This window comes from Panulirus ornatus, chromosome 19, assembly GCF_036320965.1.
Source record: "Panulirus ornatus isolate Po-2019 chromosome 19, ASM3632096v1, whole genome shotgun sequence".
NCBI lineage: Eukaryota > Metazoa > Arthropoda > Malacostraca > Decapoda > Palinuridae > Panulirus > Panulirus ornatus.
In genome coordinates this window covers 8,132,111-8,156,125 of record NC_092242.1, presented here as the reverse complement: position 1 = coordinate 8,156,125, position 24,015 = coordinate 8,132,111, and the positions used below count along the sequence as shown (strand labels likewise).

The 24,015-nt window shown below is 46.7% G+C and overlaps 1 protein-coding gene across 28 annotated transcripts in view; it reads right to left on the bottom strand.

The window, feature by feature from the left end:
- LOC139755367 (uncharacterized) overlaps positions 1–24,015 on the bottom strand; it is an 876,210-nt gene that overhangs the window by 257,876 nt on the left and 594,319 nt on the right. For all 28 annotated transcript variants that reach the window (XM_071673571.1, XM_071673553.1, XM_071673567.1 and 25 more), the window contains one exon: positions 16,059–16,120. In XM_071673571.1, coding sequence (XP_071529672.1) covers positions 16,059–16,120 — 62 coding nt within the window. The remainder of the gene's footprint in view (positions 1–16,058; positions 16,121–24,015) is intronic.

The following is a 24,015-nucleotide window of genomic DNA, read 5'->3' as shown; positions in this document are numbered from 1 at the left end:
TAAATAAATAAATAGACAAAACTTACGAATTTCGCTCATGAACTCATATACGCACATAAAAAATACAATATATATATATATATATATATATATATATATATATATATATATATATATATATATATATATATATATATATATATACATATATATATATATATATATATATATATATATATATATATATATATATATATATATATATATATATATACAGCAATTTACGGTAACTTTCAAACGATGGCCTGATCTCGTCAACGCCTATTCACCATAATGAACAAATAACACTCCATTAAAGGCGTCAATAACCTCTTCTCAGCACCAGGCGCAAAGCCTCCGTCCACCAACCCTATACTGTACGCACACCACGTCCATCTTTCTTCCCACATACGAGGCTTAAAACCCACCGCCTATCCCATGAGGTAAAAACCTTTACCCTGTAATATATATATATATATATATATATATATATATATATATATATATATATATATATATATATATATCCCGCCAGACCTCGCCTCACCCTTCAGCCGCACGGGATAGCCTCTCGCTGCCAAGAAAACCAACACTAACCCATCCAATTGAAGACAATGACAGTGGTCGAGGGAGTTACTGTGCAATATCACGGGCTACCGTGATTCGAAGTGGCCGCAGATTACCAGTAATGATGACGGAGGGGCTCATTCACAATTCGGAAAACAAAATGCTCCTTGTATTTGAGGGGAACAACTTTCCAAAGGATGCCGAAAACCCGAAGCTGCCCTACTTACGGTAGCAGGTAAAGGTGGAGACTCCCTTGAGTGAGAAGTTCTTTGACGAGACTGTACTTTCAATTATACAACCTCGCCATAGGTGACTCTTCACTGGCGGTGTAACCCATTTGCAGCGTAGCCCTGTTATACATACACACACACACACACACACACACACATATATATATATATATATATATATATATATATATATATATATATATATATATATATATATATATATATATATATGAAGCAACCGAGGGTAAACCATGAAAAGGTCTGTGGGGCTTGGTTGTGGATAGGGTGCTGTGGTGTCTGTGCAATGCACATGACAGCTAAAGAATGGATGTGAGCGAGTGCGGCCTTTCTTCGTCTGTTCCTGGCGCTGCCTCGGTAATACAGGAAACGGTAGACAAGTATGAAAGAAACACACACACACACATACATATATTGTGCACAGTCAACATATTGTACTGTACACGCACGCGATCCATGATGGAACAAAGTTGAAAAATAAAAATAAAAGATTCGCTAAATGAAGCTGATTCACTTTTGTTTAAAGCTGAGGAAAAAGTCAATATTCGTCTATTGTGAGAATCCGGAAATAAGAGGTCGAGTGCATGAACAGGCGGGCCTCCTCGAAGAACGAGAGGGAAGGGGAGATGGCTACCGCCGGGAGGGTAGGTGGGAGGGAGTGATTGGAACAGCGTCAGGGAGTTGGTGGGACGGTGATGAAGAGCTACTATGTTGTGTGGAAGAGGACGGGCTGAGGAGCCACCAGCGTGAGGCTGGGAGAGAGAGGCTCCTGGCCTTTGATTTGACCCTAATAATAAAGAAGGGTAAGGTCGAAAGCCAAGGCATCGTCACAACTCCCTACGGATCGTGCTAATGGGTCGTACCATTGTAAGGTTAACTGGTGATCACCACCCCCCTCCTTCCTTCCTTCCTTGGTCGCCTCACATCCAAGGGTCGCACGGTCGAGCCCAAGATGAACAGGATATTTAAGAAGGTACTGAAGCCATCCGCGACAGGGGCGGTTCTGAGCCGGGACATGGTAACCAACACCTACACCTCCACCTCCCGACCCTGGCTGGTATCAAGTCCTCCAAAGATGAACAGAAAACGATAGGATCAGCTCCGCAATAAATACAATCTGCAACGGGAACAACTCACTTCAGGTTTTCTTCTTGGTGTCATGACGTTTTCTCTCAAACTTCAGGTTTTCTTCTTGGTGTCATGACGTTTTCTCTCAAGCAGCCCAAACCCAAGCGACGAATTCTCAAAACCTCTGGCAATGACGGAACAACTGAACCAGATACTGTAACCCAACCTCGTCTACGTTACTGCCAAGAGGTATTTCGTTATATATGTAAAGACAGTTAATGGAATATTCATGCCAGTGTAGTGCGAGCATGTTCATGTTTATTCTGGGAGAATTCCAGTGTGGCCGGGTTGGTGGCGGCAGCAGCGCTGGGCTGAGGACGGTGGAAATAGATTCTCCATGACTACCTCAGCTTCAGCCTGGTCTCCAGACCCAGCTGGACACCCGCCCCTCCTCCTGCCCGCCTTGATGCATCGCAGGCGCGTCGGGCACCGCGCTTGCGAGAGGTCACCTGGCGATAGATTACCGAAGCAGGCTGACTTGAGGATGCAGGGAGGGGATGGAGAGGGTAACCGATATGTCAGGCAGGGGAGACAGAGGGAAGAGAGAAGAGCCCAGCGACACTGAAAGAGGGGAGCACCCGAGGAGATACCGGCAGGTGGTGGTTCATCAGCCGGGCAGACTCGTTCGTCATGAAAGGCGTCCAGGACGTGGACACAGCCGTGATAAGAGGAGATACAGTGGCACTGAAATGGGGCGCTGGACTCAGACAACGACGGGGGACTCGGGATGCTGCCACGGGTAATCAAAAGGGGAGGCTTAGGACGAGACAAGGAGATAAGGAAGAGATGCTCTGTCGTCAGCAGTGATGATGATGATGATGATGGCGGTGGTGGACGCTGTGGGCGTCCACGGGGATAAAGAAAGGTCTCAGACGTGGTAGAGTACCACACACGAGGCAAGAAGACTGTAGACAACCATTCTGTGACGCGGGGGAAATGATGATGAAGGCCGCTTTGGGTGTGGATACAAGGACTCGTGTGGTGTGAGGCGGTGCTCGGTGGGTGAGGGCAGCGTCAGAGACGCGCGAAGGATAATGATAATGAATCTGATTCAAGCCATGAAGAGAGATCAGGAGGGGCACCGGGACGCGGGCAGTGTTGATGAACGGCGCTGAGGGCGTGCACGGACCGATAACGGCCAAGGACGTGAAAAGGAGCGATAATGAAAAGGGGGTGTGAAGAGTGATTATAAAGGAGGCGGGGAAGACGAGTGTTGGGTCACAACCACAGGGGATCAATAGCCAGGAGGCAACACCCCAGCATAACACTGTGACGGTAGTTTCTATTGATCTCCGTGGCCGAGGAACAGAAGGACCAAGTTGTTTGTTTGTGTGTTATGGCGTGTTGCTTGTCGCAATCAACTCATCAGAACATGATGGCCGTACCGTCATGCTCAAGGATCGTACCGCCGTGCTTAAGAATCGCATCGTCAAGCTTAAAGTATCGCACGGTCGTGCTCAAGGGTCGTACCGTCGTGCTCGAGGGTTAAACACTCCAGCCTTTCCCTCCAGCTCTTAAAAGTGCGTCGCGATCTGCTTGGCTTGCCGTCTCTGTTTGCCCAAGAGAACTGAGGCCAACTTTCACCTCGGTGAAAACCTCTCCCCCTCCCACCGGTGCACGGACGCCCGCACTGCAACACCATCGACCTATCCATCTCACGGACGGTGATCAGGCAAGCCAGAAGAAATTCGTGGCATTTGAGTAAAAATCTAAGCAGCGACGCGACCAGCGGGTCGGGCGATATCTATCGCTACCTTAACTAGCCCCAGGAGCACAATGGACCCTTAGGTACGACGACCTCGCCCTTGACCTGACCCTTAGAAGGCCGGTGAAAAGGCCTGGACATTAAACGTAAGAGCACAACGGTCGTGCCTTCGACGTCAAGAAGCCAAAACTGAACGTAGATGTGGGGCATCGTGGACGCCTGGAGACCAGCGTCGATGTTAAGTCGAGATTACACTCCACGAGACGGCTAATGCTGTTAAAATTCCAGAGTCGCCTCAGACTTGATAAGCTGTGACGAGGTAGGATCAGGGGATCATGAAAGACTTCATCAAGGAACAGGCGAGTGAGAGGAAGGGTCGAGTCAGACCCCTCACTTACACCACAGACATCCTCGCCAACACGACCTTGCAAGGCACAAGGATCAGAAGTCCTTCACCCCTCCGGCCGCCCTACTTCAACGCCAAACACCTCCCCCCACATCCAAAGGTCCGGGATATGAATATATACAAGGATGAGAAGTCCTTCACGCACCGTCACACGCCGAGGAATCCCCGCCACAACCTAACACGTCCAGGAAATACAAGAGGCTTAGTTCTTCAAAGGACGTTTCATTTCTGAGGACAACAAAAAACTCAGCGACGAATCACGGTGCTATAAATTGACCCTCTCGACAGAATTGCCACATACACTGCAAACGCAGCAGCGTTGCCAAGCGTAATGTCGCGATGCATGAGCTGCAAATTTTGAGTCTACCACTGTGGCCAGACCTGTTTCCAGCTACACTTATGTGGGCCTGGGCTAAACACAGATGGGGGAAATAGCCGATAAAAGAAAGAAACAAAAAACGTACGAGTATCTGTCCTAGTTGGAGTATAAATTCCATCCCATTTGTATACCTTTTTCCTCCTTCGAATGGGTGTCATTATTGTCAAGGTCTTTCACATTTCCAGTCCTTCCCGCTGGCGAAATTTAAACAAATTTAACCAGGAGCTGCAGAGTCCACGAGCAGACGGACCCACGAAGGCCTCCGCGCTCTGGCGGCTCCTCATTACGATATTCAAAACATGATTCCATAAACCAAAGGGGAGAAAAAATAGACACACTCTTCTTGAGACGATGGCACCACAATGTGTATTTCAAAAATAATCTCACTTTTTTTAAAAATTTCGACTGAGTTACATTATCTTTATGTATTATCTTATACTGTCATTGAGGACTGCCTTGCATCCCCACAGTATAGTCTTAAGAGCAAGCTTCCCTTTTGATGGCTTTGGCCTACCAGCACCAGACGGGTATAATGATGAAGCCATCTGATCTGACCCACGAGCAGCATCTCTTTCAAGGTGTAGTGAGGAGTACTTAATGGCTTTATCCTATCATTATACAAGCAAGGCTAGGGCACGCAGCTCTCTCTCTCTCTCTCTCTCTCTCTCTCTCTCTCTCTCTCTCTCTCTCTCTCTCTCTTGTCGCTGCCTTACTTCACTCCTCGTATGACCAGAGGTCTTTCCACCGTGCTATGGCTGCCGGCGATGAAATGAAACGTGTAGGGGAAGATGAGGGTGTAGTAAAGATGATGACTGGCGACGTTTCCCTCCGTCGCTGACGTCTCCTTCACCCTAGTGAACAATGATGGCGAGTGACAGTTTGGAGGGAGACGCACCGCATTCCCTCGCGAATCTGGGGCGATTGTGCTACCTTATCTTGAAATGGGATTCAAAGAATATATATATATATATATATATATATATATATATATATATATATATATATATATATATATATATGTTCATGAAAATGCTTTCACAGTGAAATTTTACAGTCCTAATATCAACATAACAAGTCACTATATAAATCTTCACATGACTGATATTTAATTATTTAGGCAGCCAGTAAAACAAGCAGCTTTCTCCATGAAATTAAAATCCTTTCAAACGGATGCCTCGTAACGGGGGGGGGAGGGGGGGGCGTAATTAACGACGCGGGCATTGTGAGGCAAATCAACCAGCGGCGGTGGGACTGCCGTGCGAGGAGGAGGAGGAGGGAGGGTGAGGTGGTGGGAGGAGAAGATAAGGGAAGCCCTGCCAGCCAGCGAGGGCCGTCAGGCAGGGGCAGGGAGGGAAGGGAGACTTGTTGATACTGTCACAACACTCGACACAGTCCAGGATGCTGCAAAGCCGCGGTGAAGACCAGCAACAGCAGCAGCAGCAGAAACAGCAGCCACAGCAACAAAGCGTGTGTGTGTGTGTGTGTGTGTGTGTGTGTGTGTGTGAGGGGAGGATGAAGAGGGGCCAGGCGCGTGTTCGAGGGTGGTGTGGTCAGACTTGGCCGCGCTTCTCCATCAGGCCGGCACACACTAGTCCACACACACACACACACACACGGGAATCAAATCCTGTTCACAAAGGTTATATCACTTGCATATACGACCATCATCTTTTTCAAGAGAATTCCTTAAGCAGAATTAGGGCTCCCAGACAGCAGTCACCCCAAGCCACCAGTTGGAAGGTGGTGACTCAATCGTCTCTGGTCTTCCCCAAAGGATATAACTTGGGAAAGAAGGAAAGATAAAACATACGAGAAGGAAGAGGGTTTGGCCCATCAAACAAGAAATAATCTAAAGTTTTTCATGAGCAACTGGGGGATGAAAACACACTATATAATGAGAAAAGCAAGTCAAATATCCACCCAATATTTCTGCAAATATACAATCGTACGAAAACATTTGAAAACCCGAGTCACATATTTAATTAAAGTAATGACGGATGAGCCACATGGCTCAGCCAAGCTCTTCTCGGTGAAGGGAAAAAATATGTATATAATAATGGGAGATTTCAACCATAGGGAATTCGAGTGGGAACACCAGGGTACACTCAGGGTTCGAGAACTGTAGGAGGTGATACCTCAACTTGTGTACTCGACAGGAACTCGACGAAAAGAAGGATCAATGACAGGGGAGTGAAAATATCTTGCTCATGCCTGGGATAGCTCAATGATTCAATACGATACAGCAAGATGTCGGGAAGAGACGAGCACCGAGCTGTAAAATGCGAGTTAAGATGGACTTCCGAGTTAACACCGAGATGATGCCGTCGATATTAAATGAAACCGGGAAATAATATTACCAACCACAGGCCACGAAAAAAAAAAGAGAAGCGAATAAATACTTCTATGATAGCAGAACAGTGAGACGATGGAGCAAGCTACCTGATGCAGCCGTGAAAACACCGAAAACGAAAAAGTTCAAAACACTATATATACATAACAGGAAAGACTGGTTACGTGACTAAGACATCACGTACATTCTACTCCATCCCTGTGTGTATGAATAGTAATCACTACAATGAGGTAAACACACCCTGAATATTCTCGCTGTACTGTACTGATCACTTTCCCGTAGAGAAAATGTGCTAAATAATAATTATGATAAAAAAAAGAAGCGATGGATGCGCGAAGGCGGGACCCACAGCCTCAAAAATATAATTCCGTTCCTGTTGAGTCTTTGTTTTACGGGATAGAAGCCTGGGTGATCTTTACCACCTGCTTACATCCGTGTCCGGTATTTCACAAATACACCGCAATCGCATTCACGGTCAATGGTACGCTTGCAGACCGTCAGAACGGTAAAAAAAGCGGCGCGCGGCATTACAATGTCTGCGCCAAAACGGTGCACATTGAATGCCGACTTCCGGGGACACTAATAGATCTACAAAAAAATAAAATAAAAGAAAATGACCTAAGTCATTCCCTCAATGTGTGTTATGATAACTCCATAACCACTACCACCAAAAGAACTTGCTCCGCAAACCGAAAGATACAAAACATTTTTTTTTCCCCTTCCATGGCTTTACAGTAATTTCCCCATAAATCATTTCCAGCAGTACCCTGCCAACCAACATTACGTCTCGAAGCATCACACGGAGAAAAACCACACAGGCAGCCAATATGAAGAGCGTGGGTGGCGTGGGTTGCCGGGCGGGGAAGCAGCCTCTCCTAGGCAGCACAGCTAAACCCACAATACACACAATAAACCCACAATACACACAATAAACCCACAATACACACAATAAATCCACAATTTTAACGACGTCGAACCTCCTCCGTTTGATGGGAGGCTTGCTGCCCACTGCGGGATCACGGCACGAAAAAATACAGGAAAAAAGAAAAGGCTTCCAGCGATTTTTCAACTCTTAAGCACAACGATACATACGAACCTTACCTAACTACGACGAAATGGCCTGCCTCACGATGGGTTGGACTTCTGAGTAGGTATGTGACACCACCCTCATACAATCATACTTTGCATGGTAGGCGACCTATGTATACTTCCACTGTCCTCCTTATCAAGGTAGGTGACAGGTGAGTGCCATTCTCATGGACATTTTTCACCATCCAACCCTTCACACACACACACACACAACCCACAAGGAGCCGCCAGGGTCACAGCGCCACCACACGACCTTGATACAAAACAACAGTCTTCCACCGTTTCCGCCCAGTGTATCGCAATTACTTTTCTTCAGCTCCACATAACTATTGTCCTTCAACACCAAGTATGACTCACTCACACAGTTTACTATTTACTTCAAAATATCTACGAAAATACAATTCCATGACAACAATATTTCACAACCGAGTTAGAATAGTCTTCACCTATGAGTAAATATTTTTCAGTAAGAATTATAAAGTCTTACGCAGCTCCATTTTCTTTTCCAGTAGAAAACTGGAGGTAATCAGTTCCTAAAACACTAGGCGTATACCTGTAGCGTAAGATAATGAGAAACATTTATAATTCATTTAGCATCGAACGCCCATGCGTTTCTAAAGTGACAGGAGAATAAGTATAGACGAACACAACTTCTTATACGAGAGCAACAACAAATATTTCTTTTCCTTTCTTTTTCTCCTCCAGTTGCGTGTCAGGAAGTCCTTCCTGGTCCTCACTGATTACAGAGCCTTTCCTCCTCACACCAGCCATTCTCTCATCCCTCTACCCCCGGAGTCCTCTCTTCTGACACACTAACTTCAAGGATAATAAGTGTAACGCTTCCCAGTAACCTTGCGACGGGTAGTAGGCTAGCGAGCAGACCGGTGTCTGTCTGTTCCGTTCCTCGTCTACTGTCGTCTGGTGTCGTCCAGCTGAGACGGATGTAGCGGGGGTGGGAGGGAGGTGGGTGGATTCTCCGCTGACACACCGACACATATTCATCCGCGGTGCCGACCAAAAGCCTCTTTTCTTTTTTCATGAACTTTAGCTCGTTGACTGCCCGTAAGTTATAGCACGAATGCTAAATACACATTTTTCTTTTCCCTATACAACAACAAAAGCGGGAAATGCTAATTCAGCGTAGCGTTTTTCTGCTCCATTTACCACAGCGGTACGAGAGAAGCGTCGAGCGTTCGGTGGTTGCGCCACCTTGATGGTACGACCCTTTGGTACCGTTCTGCTTCAGGGTCGTACTGTCGTGCTTAGTGGTTCGTGGTTCGTACGTTGTGCTTACTACATGGACGAAGCGGCCGTCACGCCTCGCCTCATACCCTGGTGGTGTAATCTATTTCCCGTCACGCCACTGTGTGTGTGATTTCCCGAATGACGTCAACGTCGACACAATTATTCATATATTCATTCAACTTCGCCCCTAAACCAAGCAAATCTGTCTTACCTGACCTAACCCATGTTACGTAAGGCTAGGCTTCGTTAAAGCTGGTTGGTTTCCTTTTTGTAATTACGTTTTACATCTTTGTAATCAATTACGCTTTATCTCTTTTTGTAATTACGTTTTACATCTTTGTAATCAATTACGTTTTATCTCCATTTTTGTAATTACGTTTCACCTATCTCAGCTTCATAAAGAGACATACCAAACTGCCCTGAAACCAAACCTGGCCACACATAACCCTAAGCGGGGTAAATTCAGTCACAACAAGTGCACGTTAGGTGTCGTGTGGCCTTTGTGGCACACGGGAGGGACGTGTCGTCCCTCGCCTGTCCGTTGCCGGGAGTCCAGCTTTATATAATTCTGCATTAGCGTCCAGTAAGCGGGATACATTGTGTGGCCCGTTGTGGGATGCTGCTGAGGTCCTCAGGGAAATGGGAAGCAGCATTATTGTGTGTGTGTGTGTGTGTGTGAGAGAGAGAGAGAGAGAGAGAGAGAGATTACCTATTTACGTATAACATGCACGAAGCTCTCTTCATTATCCTAATTTACTAAATGGGTTTTGATATCCCACAAGTTCTCAGCATTTACTAAAATATTCCGAATATTGTTTACCACATTCACGCTTTTCTCACCAAAAAGGTGTTCTCTCGTTTTTCCCTGCTACATGTCTTGCTCAACCTCCAGTAATGGCTTCTAGTTGCGACAGTCTCCCGTCTCGAAGAACTCGTCATCCTAAATGGCGATAATGTCTCCCTTAACCCCACTTCCTCTTCTGTCCGAGGGCTCGTCTCCTTATTCCTAATTCATTCCTTGACCCTGGCACCATATTCTGGTCGCATACCGTAGAGGACCCTCCTCCACCAGGTCTGTGTTCTGACCTACCTGGTGGTCACGACCCAGGCACCACTTGTGGTCGTATTCCGTCAAACCATCCCTTCCCCTCTCCCCACAGCAGGTCCGTGTGTGTTTGTGTGTGTGTGTGTGTGTGTAGCGACCCACCTGGTGATTCATACACATATCCTGAGTCAGGCAAACGTCACACATATCTTTTTTCCGAGAGCATCTTCTCCTCTACATATTCCGAGGAAAATTACAGTTGACCACAATATGGTCCGTTTCCCGTTGGCTGAGCGACTTCCGGGGCGCTGCGTCCACCGTAACCTCCCACAGGATGTAATACATTTTTGGAGCCACAATTTCGTCTGGCTTAAAATCTTCGAGTGTGACCTCCCCACCTCCTCCTCCCTCCCACTCATTTGCAAGAGCAGGAGACCGTACCAGGAGGTTGGCATAAACAGGTTACGTACTCTGCAAATAATATATTACATCCACTTGTGAAGTATTAAACTTAGAAAAAAAAGAACTAACTGTATTTCCGTTAAAAAGACACATCATGAAACTTACAAAATAAAGATTATTCGAATCTAAATTGTTCATTATTTATCATTACCAAAATGAACATTCACGAAACATAACTAATATGCTAAAGAGCAAAGTTTATTTTTCCTTTGCACTTTTTCATTCGTTTTCTTTTCCCATTCCCCACCCAAAAAATTCCAAATAACAGAAACTTTTCTCATAAGTTTTTCTCGTCAGCCAAACATTTTTCTTCATTCAAACTGGAATATATAATGAAAATCCCAGTCTCGGGAGGGCCGTCCCTCTGATATATTTAAGAAGTTCTTATTAAGACTGTGTGTGCTTCAGCCCTGTAACTTGGCAGAAGATCACATCCATTACAGTTACTGTAGGGGGCACTGCAGGTTCCTCCACTCTACGACTGGTGGAGTGTGTCCGCATCGCACGGATGCCTCCCACCAACTCGAGCCGTGAGCCGCCTTGACACCTGTCATGTACCTTGGCAGGGGACACCGCCGTCTGGAAATGACCGCCTGTCATAAAGAGAAAAAAACTTCGAACACACACACACACACACACACACATTAGACGGCGAGTCTTACGAAATAAAAATAGGAAAGATATGAGGCGTTAGGACATGAAGCCCACTTCAAGTTCCTGGTTCCAGGGAGTCTCCAAAATTCCAAAGGCTTCCAGGACACCTTCAAATATAGAGCAGCCATTCTTTCTGCACCTTGGAGGCTTTTGAGGGGTCACAACCCACGCCCTGCCTTTATACGTTCCTGAGGAAGGGGTTGCCGAGGAGCAGCCTGGGTACCAAGAAAGACACTTGAACGGCGCTGTCATGTTGCCTGGACATGATGGCGTGACGTCTGACCTGACACTTACAAGGGTATCTCAAAGGTCCAGCCTCCAGCGTACTCGAGGACCGTGCCGTCGTGCTCAGGGGTCGTACCGTCGTGCTCAAGGACTTCATTCGTCACGTACAAGGGTAGTACCATCGTGCTCAAGGAGGGGTCGTCCCATCTTGCGCAAGGAACGTTCCGTCGTGCTCAAGGGGGGAAGGGGGCGGCGGCCCGGGATGCACCTAAGCACGAGACTTTCCAAGGAGTCTCCTTCGTCCCAGAACCACACCGGCAGTGGAGGTCCTCCTGAACCTGCCTACACAGCACCGCCCGGAGGTCCCGTGGCGACCATTACACATGGCACTGTTCTCCCTCATAACAGCACCTCCAGCCCCCGGCAGCGCCACTGACCGTTCTCCCGGCACCCACACACCCCCCTGAGGAGCGGCAAGATTGGCACTAGATCTTCCTGGAGTGTCGGGAAAGAATTGCAGCCAGAAATATGGCCCAGACCACGGCATGGGAAGTCTTGCCTCGGCGTGGTAAAGCTGTCAGCGAGGCGAGGCAGGCCGGGAATTGACGGCAACCTGAACATCTTCCAACTCTTAAGACTCGAACTCGACGATGATATGAACGCGTCCTGCCGCTGAGAAACACGAGATGGAAGAAAACTCATCCAATTATAATTACGCAGACGTGAAACTGCTGAAGAACAGCCAAGTTTCCCCATAAAGCTAACTACTTAACCGATTTCAAAGACATCGATGTGTTTCGTCTATGGACAACGTTTTCCTCCTATAGTTTGTTTGATCTATTTGCGTGTCGAGCGTACCTTCACTGAATAACATCTCTACCGCCAGAATGGTGAATTTATCGTGCACTAAGAACCTATACACGACACGACAAAAGAGTGCACACAAAAGGTCCAGGGACGGACGGACTTCGCCTCTGTGACAGAGCTACAAGCTACGAGATAAGTGAACTGTTTACATGGACCTGGTCAACTATTCACAAAGGCTGAGCAACAATGACCGGGATTACATAACAAGGTATGTAATGTGTCAACTATTTACAGTGGGCGAATGTGTCCGACATGAACCTTTTGTGTGTTACGGAGCACTTGTGTTTGTTGAACCAATACACCTTTAGATAACCATTTTCCTCTTAATATGAAGCATTGTGGTTTAAATAAGAAATTCATTCTCATTATGGAGTTTTCAGGCGAGCCTGAAATAGCATTCAAATACAGAATACTTCTTCTGTAATATATATATATATATATATATATATATATATATATATATATATATATATATATATATATATATATTAATTAATTTTCCAAAAGAAGGAACAGAGAAGGGGGCCAGGTGAAGATATTCCCTCAAAGGCCCAGTCCTCTGTTCTTAACGCTACCTCGCTAACGCGGGAAATGGCGAATAGTATGAAAGAAAGAAAGAAAAGATATATATATATATATATATCACTTAAAGGGGAACCTTGAGTGGCACATAAGGGGTAAGGGAGACACCTGAGGAGGCGGGAGGAGGCAGGCAGCCCTAAGACTCGATGAGTCAGGCAGGTCAACACACAAGCCAGGTCAAATGTCTAGGGATGAGGGGACATTGTAAGGCCTCTGAATGTGTCTCATCGTTAATCCTCTTGACCCGATTATACCTTTCTCACATTTCTACAAATGATCAAAACTCGACCTAGATATTATGCATGTCCATATTACCCAAAACGAATCGCAGGTGAAGGATATTCCCATACCTCAGACCTCCATTTTGAAACGATTATTCCGTTTAACCGCTGAAAAAGTGAACTCATTAAAAAAAATGATAATAATGTTTTACAGCTGAAGTAGCATTTATGTTCTCATCCACAGCATCAGTTACCGTGATCAAAAACAAAATGATGAAGCAGGTTGGTGAAATGAGACGTGTGTGTGTGTGTGTGTGTGTGTGTGTGTGTGTGTGTGTGTGTGTGTGTGTGTGAGTGCGCGCGTCCAGAACACCCCATTCATTCTAACTCTAGTTCTACAGCACCCATTTCCCCTATCCATTCATGCTCACCCGTCAAATTCCACCCTCCCCTCTCAACCCCTCATCACAGCCACTAATCAATCCACTCCCTACTGGCACACCTTCACCAACATCCACTAACTACCGCTCCACATCGCCACACAACACCTCTAACCACCCGCCACACCACAAACTCTCCTTGTCGCCCATCACCCATACGTCTGACACAAGCCCATCACCCTCCACACCTGCTAAAGCCGTGCACGTGCACCACACGAGCAGGCTGGTGCACTGACTATAGACACCACAGATACACAGGCGCTCCACAGACAAGCAGAAGGCGCAGCGACAGTTCCTCTGGGCAGGAACCTTCATACAAGAGGACGAGTATATTTTTCCTTCGTGATAAGAGACAATGACGAAGTGGGAGGGGAGGGATGTGTGCATGGGAGGGTGAAGAGTGTGGGGTAGGAGTGGAGGACGTGAGAGTGGCTGAGGGTGTGGGACAGTACTGGAGTGTACTGGCGAGAGGTAAGGGGAGGATTAAATTGTGTCGGAGGGTGAAATAGGGTTTCGGGGAGGCGAGGAGACCAGTGGAGTGTGTGAGGAAGGGATCAGCGCCTGAAGGAGGGATGGCAACGAGGAAAGCGGAGAGTCTGGTGGTGAGGTATGTCTACAACATAGGGCCGGGCACCTGGACGCCGGGCTGGGCACGGCAGGTGGACGTGAGGAAGGGTGGGGGAAGGGCCGTGTGACCTGTGGCCACCTGAGGTACCCACCCGGCGTTGTCTGGGGCGGCGACGGAAGCCCCGACAAGGGGAGGTGTATGGCTCGTTCCCCTCCCGCTCTCCCTCCCCTTCCTGTATAATAACCTCGCCAGGCACACTGCCAGTTGTTCCAGCATCTGGTTATATAACTGCAGCTGGAAGGGATCTACGCATTTGTTCTGAGAGAGAGAGAGAGAGAGAGAGAGAGAGAGAGAGAGAGAGAGAGAGAGAGAGAGAGAAATATGCATAAAATCGAAAATGGTAATCCGCTCCACACAAATCCAACCACAGCTGTGTGTGTGTGTGTGTGTGTGTGTGTGTGTGTGTGTGTGTGTGTGTGTGTGCGCGCGCGCGCAAGGAACTGTAATACGCGCAAGGTGAAATTCTTGAACAAAAGCAGAAACGCTCAAAACCCGCCCGCTCCAACAGACTTGACTCTCTCCCTGAGGTGGGAGGTAGTACTAACCCGCTTGGTTATCGGGAGGATGGAGTGGCGGCTGTGAGCCAGTGGCTGTCAAGCGCCATTCCTTTTGCCCAGGTAGCTGTCTTTCCTCTCTGCTTTACCCACACGTGAGCAGTCGGCTTTTCGTGCACAAACATACAACCACTCCATGTCATACGTAACATAACTCAAAACTCACACCATCCGTTCTTTGCAACTCCATAACTTTCCTGCGGTGAGCGCTACGCGTTAGTCCTGCTCTCTGGCAAAACTTCGTCGTGTATATATATATATATATATATATATATATATATATATATATATATATATATATATATATATATATATATATATATATTTCTCGTATCTTCCCCTGATGATGTGATCATTACACGAAAGTGCACTTGGGAACTTAACTTGTTTCATTTTCTTGTGGTTAAGAAGGAATTTATATGATCATGCACTCAACTGTGATCTTTTCCTATATATATATATATATATATATATATATATATATATATATATATATATATATATATATATATATATATTCCAACAGTACATCTATCAACATATTTACTTAATACTCAGGTTTGATCTTCCTTATCAAGCCTGGAAAGGTAAGAGTCCTATTGCCCATATCAATCTCCCTGGCCATACCGTCATATATCATCCACTGATGTACTCATTCAACGGTGACACACTATATATCACGCCTGCTAACCTGCTATCAGATCACCCATCGTTAACAACCAAGTCTACACGAAGGGGATAGTTTACTCACCATCAGTCACACATAAAACGTCTAAAAAAAAAAAAAAAACGTACTTACCAACATCAAAACTGTCGTAGACCCGTATGAACATAACTAAAAAAAAAACGGCAAATGGTTATGGTTCCGTAAAAACGCGATAGAGGTTTTCTTCCACAAACGTTTAAAGTTTTGGGCTAGGTTGGATTTAGTTGGGTTAGGTTAGGTACCGGAAGAATACCCCGATAGCGCCATTCGTGCTTCTCTTGTTGTTGTTGTTGTTGTTGTTGTTTTGTTTACAGACTGCATGCTTGGTAAAATGCACGGAACAATAGCTATTTGCCTAACACATCACATTACCTTATCTATTCCCGGTAACCGAAAGTTCCATTAATACCACAGCATCATTACTATAACCTATTTAAAATAACACACAAAACTCTATACCTATTTTAAAACAATAAAAAGACATCAAAATTATGGGAGAGAAAAAACACACAAAAAACCAAAAACCTTCTCGGTTTTCAAACTTCCCGCCCTAGAGCGACGCAGGCGCAGTACACTACCTGACTAACGCGGACTCTCTGCTCGCCGTCTCCACCTTCCTGCATTCCGCTTCCAACGCCGCCTGTGGGCAAAAGAAAAGAAAAAGAAATATTACTGTCACATCCACCTTCAGAGAGTAGGAAGAGTTGGTTACACAATCAATGAGGTAATAAAGAGTCTGGCAAACAAAACTTTTCAATCCATTTGTCAGCTTCTGAGTCAGCCTAGCCACACGGGAATGGCGGGCCGGTCGCTTACATAAAGGGGAAAGAGGGGAAATCTTCAAGGGGAAAGGCCACGTAAGAAGGGGAACACTCGATCAAATACTGATAAGACTAAATAGAAATTGAGATGGGATACATGTACCTTATTCAAACACTAACTGAACTAGATGAAACTGAAACTTAATAACGTGTACCAAATAGCATTTGGACTTAACATTAACCTACTACAGATGTATACATGTACGTATGAATGCACTTGAGAGAGAGAGAGAGAGAGAGAGAGAGAGAGAGAGAGAGAGAGAGAGAGAGAGAGAGAGAGAGAGAAATATATCGAAAAATTTTCTACACATGAAATATCCAAATACACCTTTACACATATACTACTTCACATATAATATTTTCCTCTCGAAGGGTCGACGTATCCTGGAAAAAAAGGGAAAAATATGTAAACAAGCAATAACATTTTGAGTAGGGTGGGGTAAATATATTCACGTCTTCCTCGACGCGTCTTTGACGATGCAGCATCTACCCCCCCCTTCCCCCCAAGGACCTGAGGCGCCCGCAGTTCCACCACCGGCGGAGCCACCCTGGGATGACGCCCCTGAGGCGCCCACGGTGCCAACCACCAGAGGTACCACACACCCTGGCAGGTCGGTCAACCTTCAGCCATTTGGCACCACTGTACAACAACCACGATCAGGTTGCCAAGGTTGCCACATGTTTCCCGCAAGGTCCGTACCATAGTTATGACCACAAGGTAACTTAAATACATATCATAAATCGTAGATCTTAACCTCGACTTTCTACTTGAAATGTTTTAAATGCTGGAAAACTAATTTGTTTGTGACCCTGACCCACGACGATCATCACAGAAAATCCTAAAGAGAGAGAAAAAAAGAAAGTTATCACACGGCATGAAGACAACAGCTCCTCCAACCAAACGCAGGCAAAGGGAGATGGAAATACCCTCCATCCACTCAGTACTGCAATAATTCATATCCTTCCTTCTTTTTTTCCTTGGTGTATACGAAATGAGGTAAAGAGAACGTCTCCAATGGGGAAGAAAAAGAGCAAAATAGTTACATCTGTATGCCGTACACGTCAGGGAGCGTGTTGTTCCTTAATATATTTTTTTTTTTTCAATAAAGGAAAATCAACTGGGTTTCGAGCAAAGATGGCCAGGAAAGGGCTTCACGACCTCTTCTCATTTTCTTTCCAACGAGGCTGCTCACTAGCCCAGTCATGATGATACCCATACCATTATAACCCAACTCTCGCCTTCCTCCCAGATTATCTTGCCCCTTTCTCCCCTACATTATCTCCCCAACCAACTCCTCCCCCCCTCCCCTCCCCCGTTCCACCCTCACACCAGCTACCCGGAAGTGGGCGTATGATGGAGTCATCAAATGGAGAACTGACGATCCATTACTCTCAGGAGGCTGGCGGCACGGCGGGGCCCAAGACACGTAACGGTTGGCGACGGGGCCCCAGGACAGGCTACAGGGGGCGCCCAGGACACGCTACGGCTGGCGGCGGGGCACAGGACACACTACGGCGGGCGGCGAGGCCTAGGACACACTACGGCGGGCGGAAGGGCCCAGGACCCACTACAGGGGCTCCCAGGGCACGCTACGGCTGGGGGCGGGGCCCAGGACACGCTACATATGGTGTACGGGATCCAGATGTGGACCACTTCCTGGACCCTTCAGTGCACTCTGTATTGTCTCGTGCCTCCGCTCACCAAACTCGGTGCGTTTTGTGGAAAAAAAAAAAAAGATATCCACGCTAACTCATTAAGATGATTCATGCGACACGTAACAACCCTGACGTCTGTGGGATCTAACCATCGTGAAAGCTTTAACTTAGGTAGGATTGGCGGGATGTCTGTACGCCAGAACTGGTAAACCCTCCCCCTTCCTACGATATAGCCACGACGCGCAGTGGTGATAATAACTACCTCTTGCCTCCACAAACATTCGCTCCCTCCCGTTTCCTCTCGGCCCAAGAGACCGTATCCATACTGGAAAAGCCACGAGGAGGCCACTATGGGTGGGCGGGAGAAGGCATGTTGGACTCAGCTGGCTACTTCACTCCCAAACCCACTCTGCTGAACCTCGAGTTTTTCACGATAAAATCATCCGTAATTTCCCCGTTGATCCGACGTGTCTTGCTTACACCGCAACCAAAAGGAATTTGAGCCATCAACACTTTCCAAGATGGTAAACCCAGTGGAAAGAGTTCAGGTTTCGACCCGAAGAGGAAAGTTAGGCGGGCCCGACACTAGCTAGTGTTAGGCCGCCCTACAAGGCCGAGGATCGTAGTGCACCGTGAGTGGCAACACTGACAAGACCAGCAAGAACACGAGGAATGAATCATCTTCTTTCCCTTGGTTCTGTTCATTACAAAGCTCTGCGACTTCGCATCACTGGCCAGGCATTGATAGGACAAACTTTAAAAAAAAAAAAAAACTCGACGAATCTGACAAGGACCAGTTATTTCTGGTGACGTTATTTCTGGCTTAATTTGGTGTCCCGCTCAGGTCTCGTCGACATTTTGTCCAGTCGATGTTGCTCTTCCCACGTTCTAATATTCAGCCCTGTGTGAGGAATCCTCAAAAACACGGCCACTATGACAGGACGATAAACAAAAAAAAAAAGGAAAAAAAATCGTCTCAGTCATTACCAAAGTTGACAAGTATTTAACCTACCCTCCCAAGGACACGGGCCTTGAGGCAATGTATGATGGACTGACTGAAGCCCGGGTCAGCTCTCTCATCATGAAATACGAACAAAAATGACAGACTTTTCAAAATTCTGTTATCACTCCCGTCAATAATCCCTTTGAGCACGATGGTGGTACGATCGTCAGGTGGGAGACCAGGCCACCCAACACCACGGGTCACACCGCCGTGCTTACTGGGATTATCCTATGGTTTAAAGTATGATGGCTCAAGGTACACACACACCCCTGCGACGCGCCGGGCTCCCACCCGCCCGGCAACGCAGCTGACACAAATAACCGACACCGCCCCTCAACTCAGCCGGGCATGCCTACTGCTTTCGCTGGCTTTCTTATATATATATATATATATATATATATATATATATATATATATATATATATATATATATATATATATATCCCCTATCCCTGGGGATAGGGGAGAAAGAATACTTCTCACGTATTCCCTGCGTGTCGTAGAAGGCGACTAAAAGGGGAGGGAGCGGGTGGCTGGAAATCCTCCCCCTCTCTTTTTTTTTAACTTTCCAAAAGAAGGAACAGAGAAGGGCCCCAGGTGAGGATATTCCCTCAAGGGCCCAGTCCTTTGTTCTTAACGCTACCTCGCTGACGCGGGAAATGGCAAATAGTATGAAAGGAAAAAGGAAAGGATATATATATGACATTGTGAATGAAAGAACAGAACACAATGGAATGAACTACGGTTTGATGGCTTTTCTCTCTTACACCGTGATTGGTTATAAACACAGCATGATGGCAGGAACTCATTCAATCAGATGGAAGCCTTCTTTCTTTTATACTGTGAATGAAATATTACAGCATGATGGCACGAACTTCGATCGGATGGCTTTCTTCTCTAAACTGTGAATGAAGAATGAAATACAAAACGATCGTATTAACTTTAATATGACAGTTTTAACGCAAGATAAGGTTAACCTTCCAGTCTGGTAAGCATTTATTTCTTCGACACTAAACATATTCTCCTTTTGAAGACATCGTGATTTTTAATTTTCAAAACGAATAACATGTAAATCGGACTGAACTTCCACACACACACAAAATTGGATGAAGTTTCTGTAAATTACATCCACGCCAAGTCTCGAATCACTCTAGCTAATAATTCGCAAAATAAGAAAAGGTAAAATATTTTCATATATATATATATATATATATATATATATATATATATATATATATATATATATGTGTGTGTGTGTGTGTGTGTGTGTGTGTGTGTGCAGCTGTTCCAATGGAAAATCTATTTCCCACGTTACCATAAAGCACGTCCACGTTAAAGGACCACAAGGCTCATCCACGCTTAATCTAAACCCCCATCAAGCTTGATGGTGTCAGTGAAATACAACTAACAGAGAGAACGGACCACGGACACACCACCAACTCAGACACTCCGAGCACAGGTGAAACACGCCCTGCACATACGTATACATATACATACATCTAGAGTATACAGGTGAATTATCGGCCCTCTAAGCAATTCTTCATGAAACATCTGCTGACTAAAACAGATGGAGGATCTGTAGATTCACCTGTTATGGTTCTGTGAGGGCCACAAGCAGCAGCCAGCCAAACCGAAACATTCACAGACATGCGCCCGAGCGTCTTTTGCCAGTAGGACTACTACCACTACTACCCGACCACACTCCCTGGAAATTACACCTTGGCGCTCCGATCACCTCCAAGTTACACACAAGGCTCTCAAACACGACGAGGGAACTCGCACACTGAAGCCTTCTAACTAGTAGACGCTCGCCCCTTACTAATCGCGCTCCCGGGAGCTTACACATAAAGTTAGTTCTTAGATATTTGGTACTTAAACGCCCCCAAGGAAGTGTCACACTCGGGCGTTCGTACAAGTGGGCGCTCTCACTCTCCAAGACGTTCACTCCCTCCTCCCAGGATGTCACAGGTGTCAAAGGGTCGGAGTTCCCCCCGGCGTTCGCACTCACGGACGCTGCCGGAGCCCTGTGTGTGGACATAAGGTGGGTGAAGTCACGCCCAATTATGGCGGGCAAACAAATGGAGCTGCGGTGGGTCGAGACCGCCGAGAACACCCTAGCGAGGCTGGCCTCGGCGAGACAAGGTGTCCGAGGGCAGTTTAATCGAGTGCCTAACGACACTGTAATGTAGTGTGTAACGACGGTTTAATACTATCTGTCACCTGTAATAGTCATTCGTAAACCACGTCGTTCCACTGAGCATCCCCGGACAGTGTCTGGGGCAATTGCTATTAAGGCTAGGCTTCTCCCAAAAAATTAGTCTTGCCGAGTGGAGGATGTGTTTATACCATGCAAGAGGGGCTGTAAACGAGGCGTATCCCCCACCCCCTCCTTTCCACACCTAAACCCCGCAATAAACCCAACCATTAAACACACCATAACCGGAAAAAACAAAAGCATTTCCAAATTATTACCTATTAGGCTACCGACATTCGATAGACAGACTAAATCAGCTTTTTTTTTCCTTGTTTTTTATTGGTGCTCTACCATGAGCCTGGTGGGTGGTGGAAACGAGGCAGTACAACATGGCTGGGGCCCCCGTATGTGACGGTGGTGTGGTCCCCTCTGCTCCCACGCTGATCAATAACCGAGCTGGGGAGGCCGGGCCATCCGGGGCCTCTATAAGGTGTTGTAGGGATGGAGGCATGGCAACGGCAGGAGGGAAACGGGGACTGGTGTGGAGGCCTTGCAACATCTTCGAGATGGAGAGAGACGGGAAGGTCCAGTGAAAGACGAATGGAGGAGGGGGCGTGGTGGTGCTGAAGGGTACTGCGGCGCTGCAATGGAAAGGAAATTAAAGGCGTGGAGGTGTTCGAAGGTATCTCTCGACCCTGCGATGGAAGGGGAGTGGACGGAGATGAATCGCCACCACCAGCTGGGAGGAGGAGTAAAAGTGCTGCTGTGGATAGGGTATGGAAGCCGTGGGAGTCCTGCAATGGACTGGAGGAGGGAAGGCGTGGAAAAGCTGAGACCAGTAGCGCTGGAACTGAGGTGTGAGGGGAAGGCACAGTGGCGCTGGAATGGTTGAAGGAGCCTCGACGGGTGTGAGAGGGTGGAGGCGACAGAAGAATGAGGAGGTGGGGGACACGGAGAAGCGGAGGAAGGAGGGGGAAACGCACGCTATGAATGCTAAACACACACACACACACACACACACACACACACACACTCATACACAGGAGAAAAGTCGTGTTGAATTAAAACTGGGGAGGATATTTGGGGTGAATAGGACGGAATGGAGGTTATACCTTGGTGCTAGGGTAGCGGTGCGTGGATGAGAGGAGGGAGACTGGTGCAACAGGACGAGGTAAACGTACACGCACGTATCTATTTCAACAGTGTGGTGGGCTCTTGTAATACTTCAGGGCAAAATATTGTAATAGATATCTAAAGAATTACCACCATGTACTTGTAACTGATATTAAAAATAACTAAGAAATCAAGCGTCAGGGAATTATTTAAGCACTCACTATAATATCCACTAGGTCAATGTACACTTCTATTTTTCTACAAATGGACTATACCACTGGGCCACAAGCTGACAGCGCCGACTAGGCTAGGCGGAAAAGGGGGAGGCTACTGAAGTTTGGTTCGGTAGCTCCATACCTTGCCATTACGCCCCATTACCCTGCACTCTAATCCCCTTTGACCGCCCCCAAAACTTCTAAAGTTCTCCCTACAGAGCAAAACGACCCCTCCAGCGTCTATACCGTTCTGGTAAGCGGTAGACCCTTCCAGGCGTCAAAAGGTCAGCAACCACGAGTTCAGGTTTACTTCTCTTGAGTTGAGGACATGATCTCAGAATTCAGGAAGGATTGTCTCACCCTCGGCTCTCTAGTTAAGAGATTCTGAGCTAGATTTCCCAGAAGGTTCTTACGCCTGACTCTCTATCCCACAACCCCCCTCTACTGCCCCTTAAAACATCCTATTATGAACGCTGTTCCACTACGACTCCACCTTCACTTTCACTTCTTCCCCTCCTCCTCTTGTGCCCTAACCTATTCACCACTCCAACTTCTGACCTAGGTCTACGGGGTGGAAGGTTTATGCGTCCTGCCCTCACTCGAGGGTTCCTGAAGTAGGTCTTCTGGGGGGAGGGAGGAAGGGTTCTTGCACTAGGCTCCTCCGCTGAGCGTTCACAGGGAAAGTTTTTTTTTTTCCTTTTTTGTTTGGGCGCTGGTGCTTGACACTGTGAGCTCTGGGGTCATACAAGGTTAGGTTTACGAGGAAGGTAAACAGCGGTGCGTGTCTGACGGTCACCCAGTCATCTTTACCTTACTGGCCATTTCCTCAGAAAGTAGCTATAAAGCCACATTGGCGTCGCCCCTCGCCAACGCTAACACAAAATACCTTCAGTGAAAGTGTGACTTTTCACAAGCATTTTTCGGCAATTTCTTACTCAAGACCACTAACTGTTGTCAATACTACCACCATGATATCGACACCAAATACCTCTATCCCTGTATCGCATCTCTTTTCGGGATTTCACTTGCTGATCCTTCAAGATTAAGGAATATGATGCAAGTTACTCTTTGGTCATAAAATCTGGGAATAGTCTAATTGCTGGAGGAAAAAATACACACAAAGCTAGTGAGAATCTCCGGGGAATAAGAAAACTCCTTCGCAAAATTAACCACCTTGAGTCCTACAGCGAAGCTAATCTGACTTCCAAGACCGTCCGGTACAAAACTAACCTGACTTTACACATCTAATATCTATGAATATTTCAAACACGTAATACGTCATCCACACACACACACACCAAGCTACACAATAACTGATATGCCATGTTCTCAGGGCTTGCCCGGCAGGACACGGCTGCTGGACGATACGAACGGCCGCCAGGGAACAGTCCTCTACATGGAAGATTCCAGATCGACTCTTCGGGAGGACGAAAAAAAGAAACTCAACGCTAAAATCCACACACACACAGTTGCCGCTGCGGCCGTCAGCTTCTCACTACTTGGATGTCATGCCCGTCAGTCCAACCTTAGCTG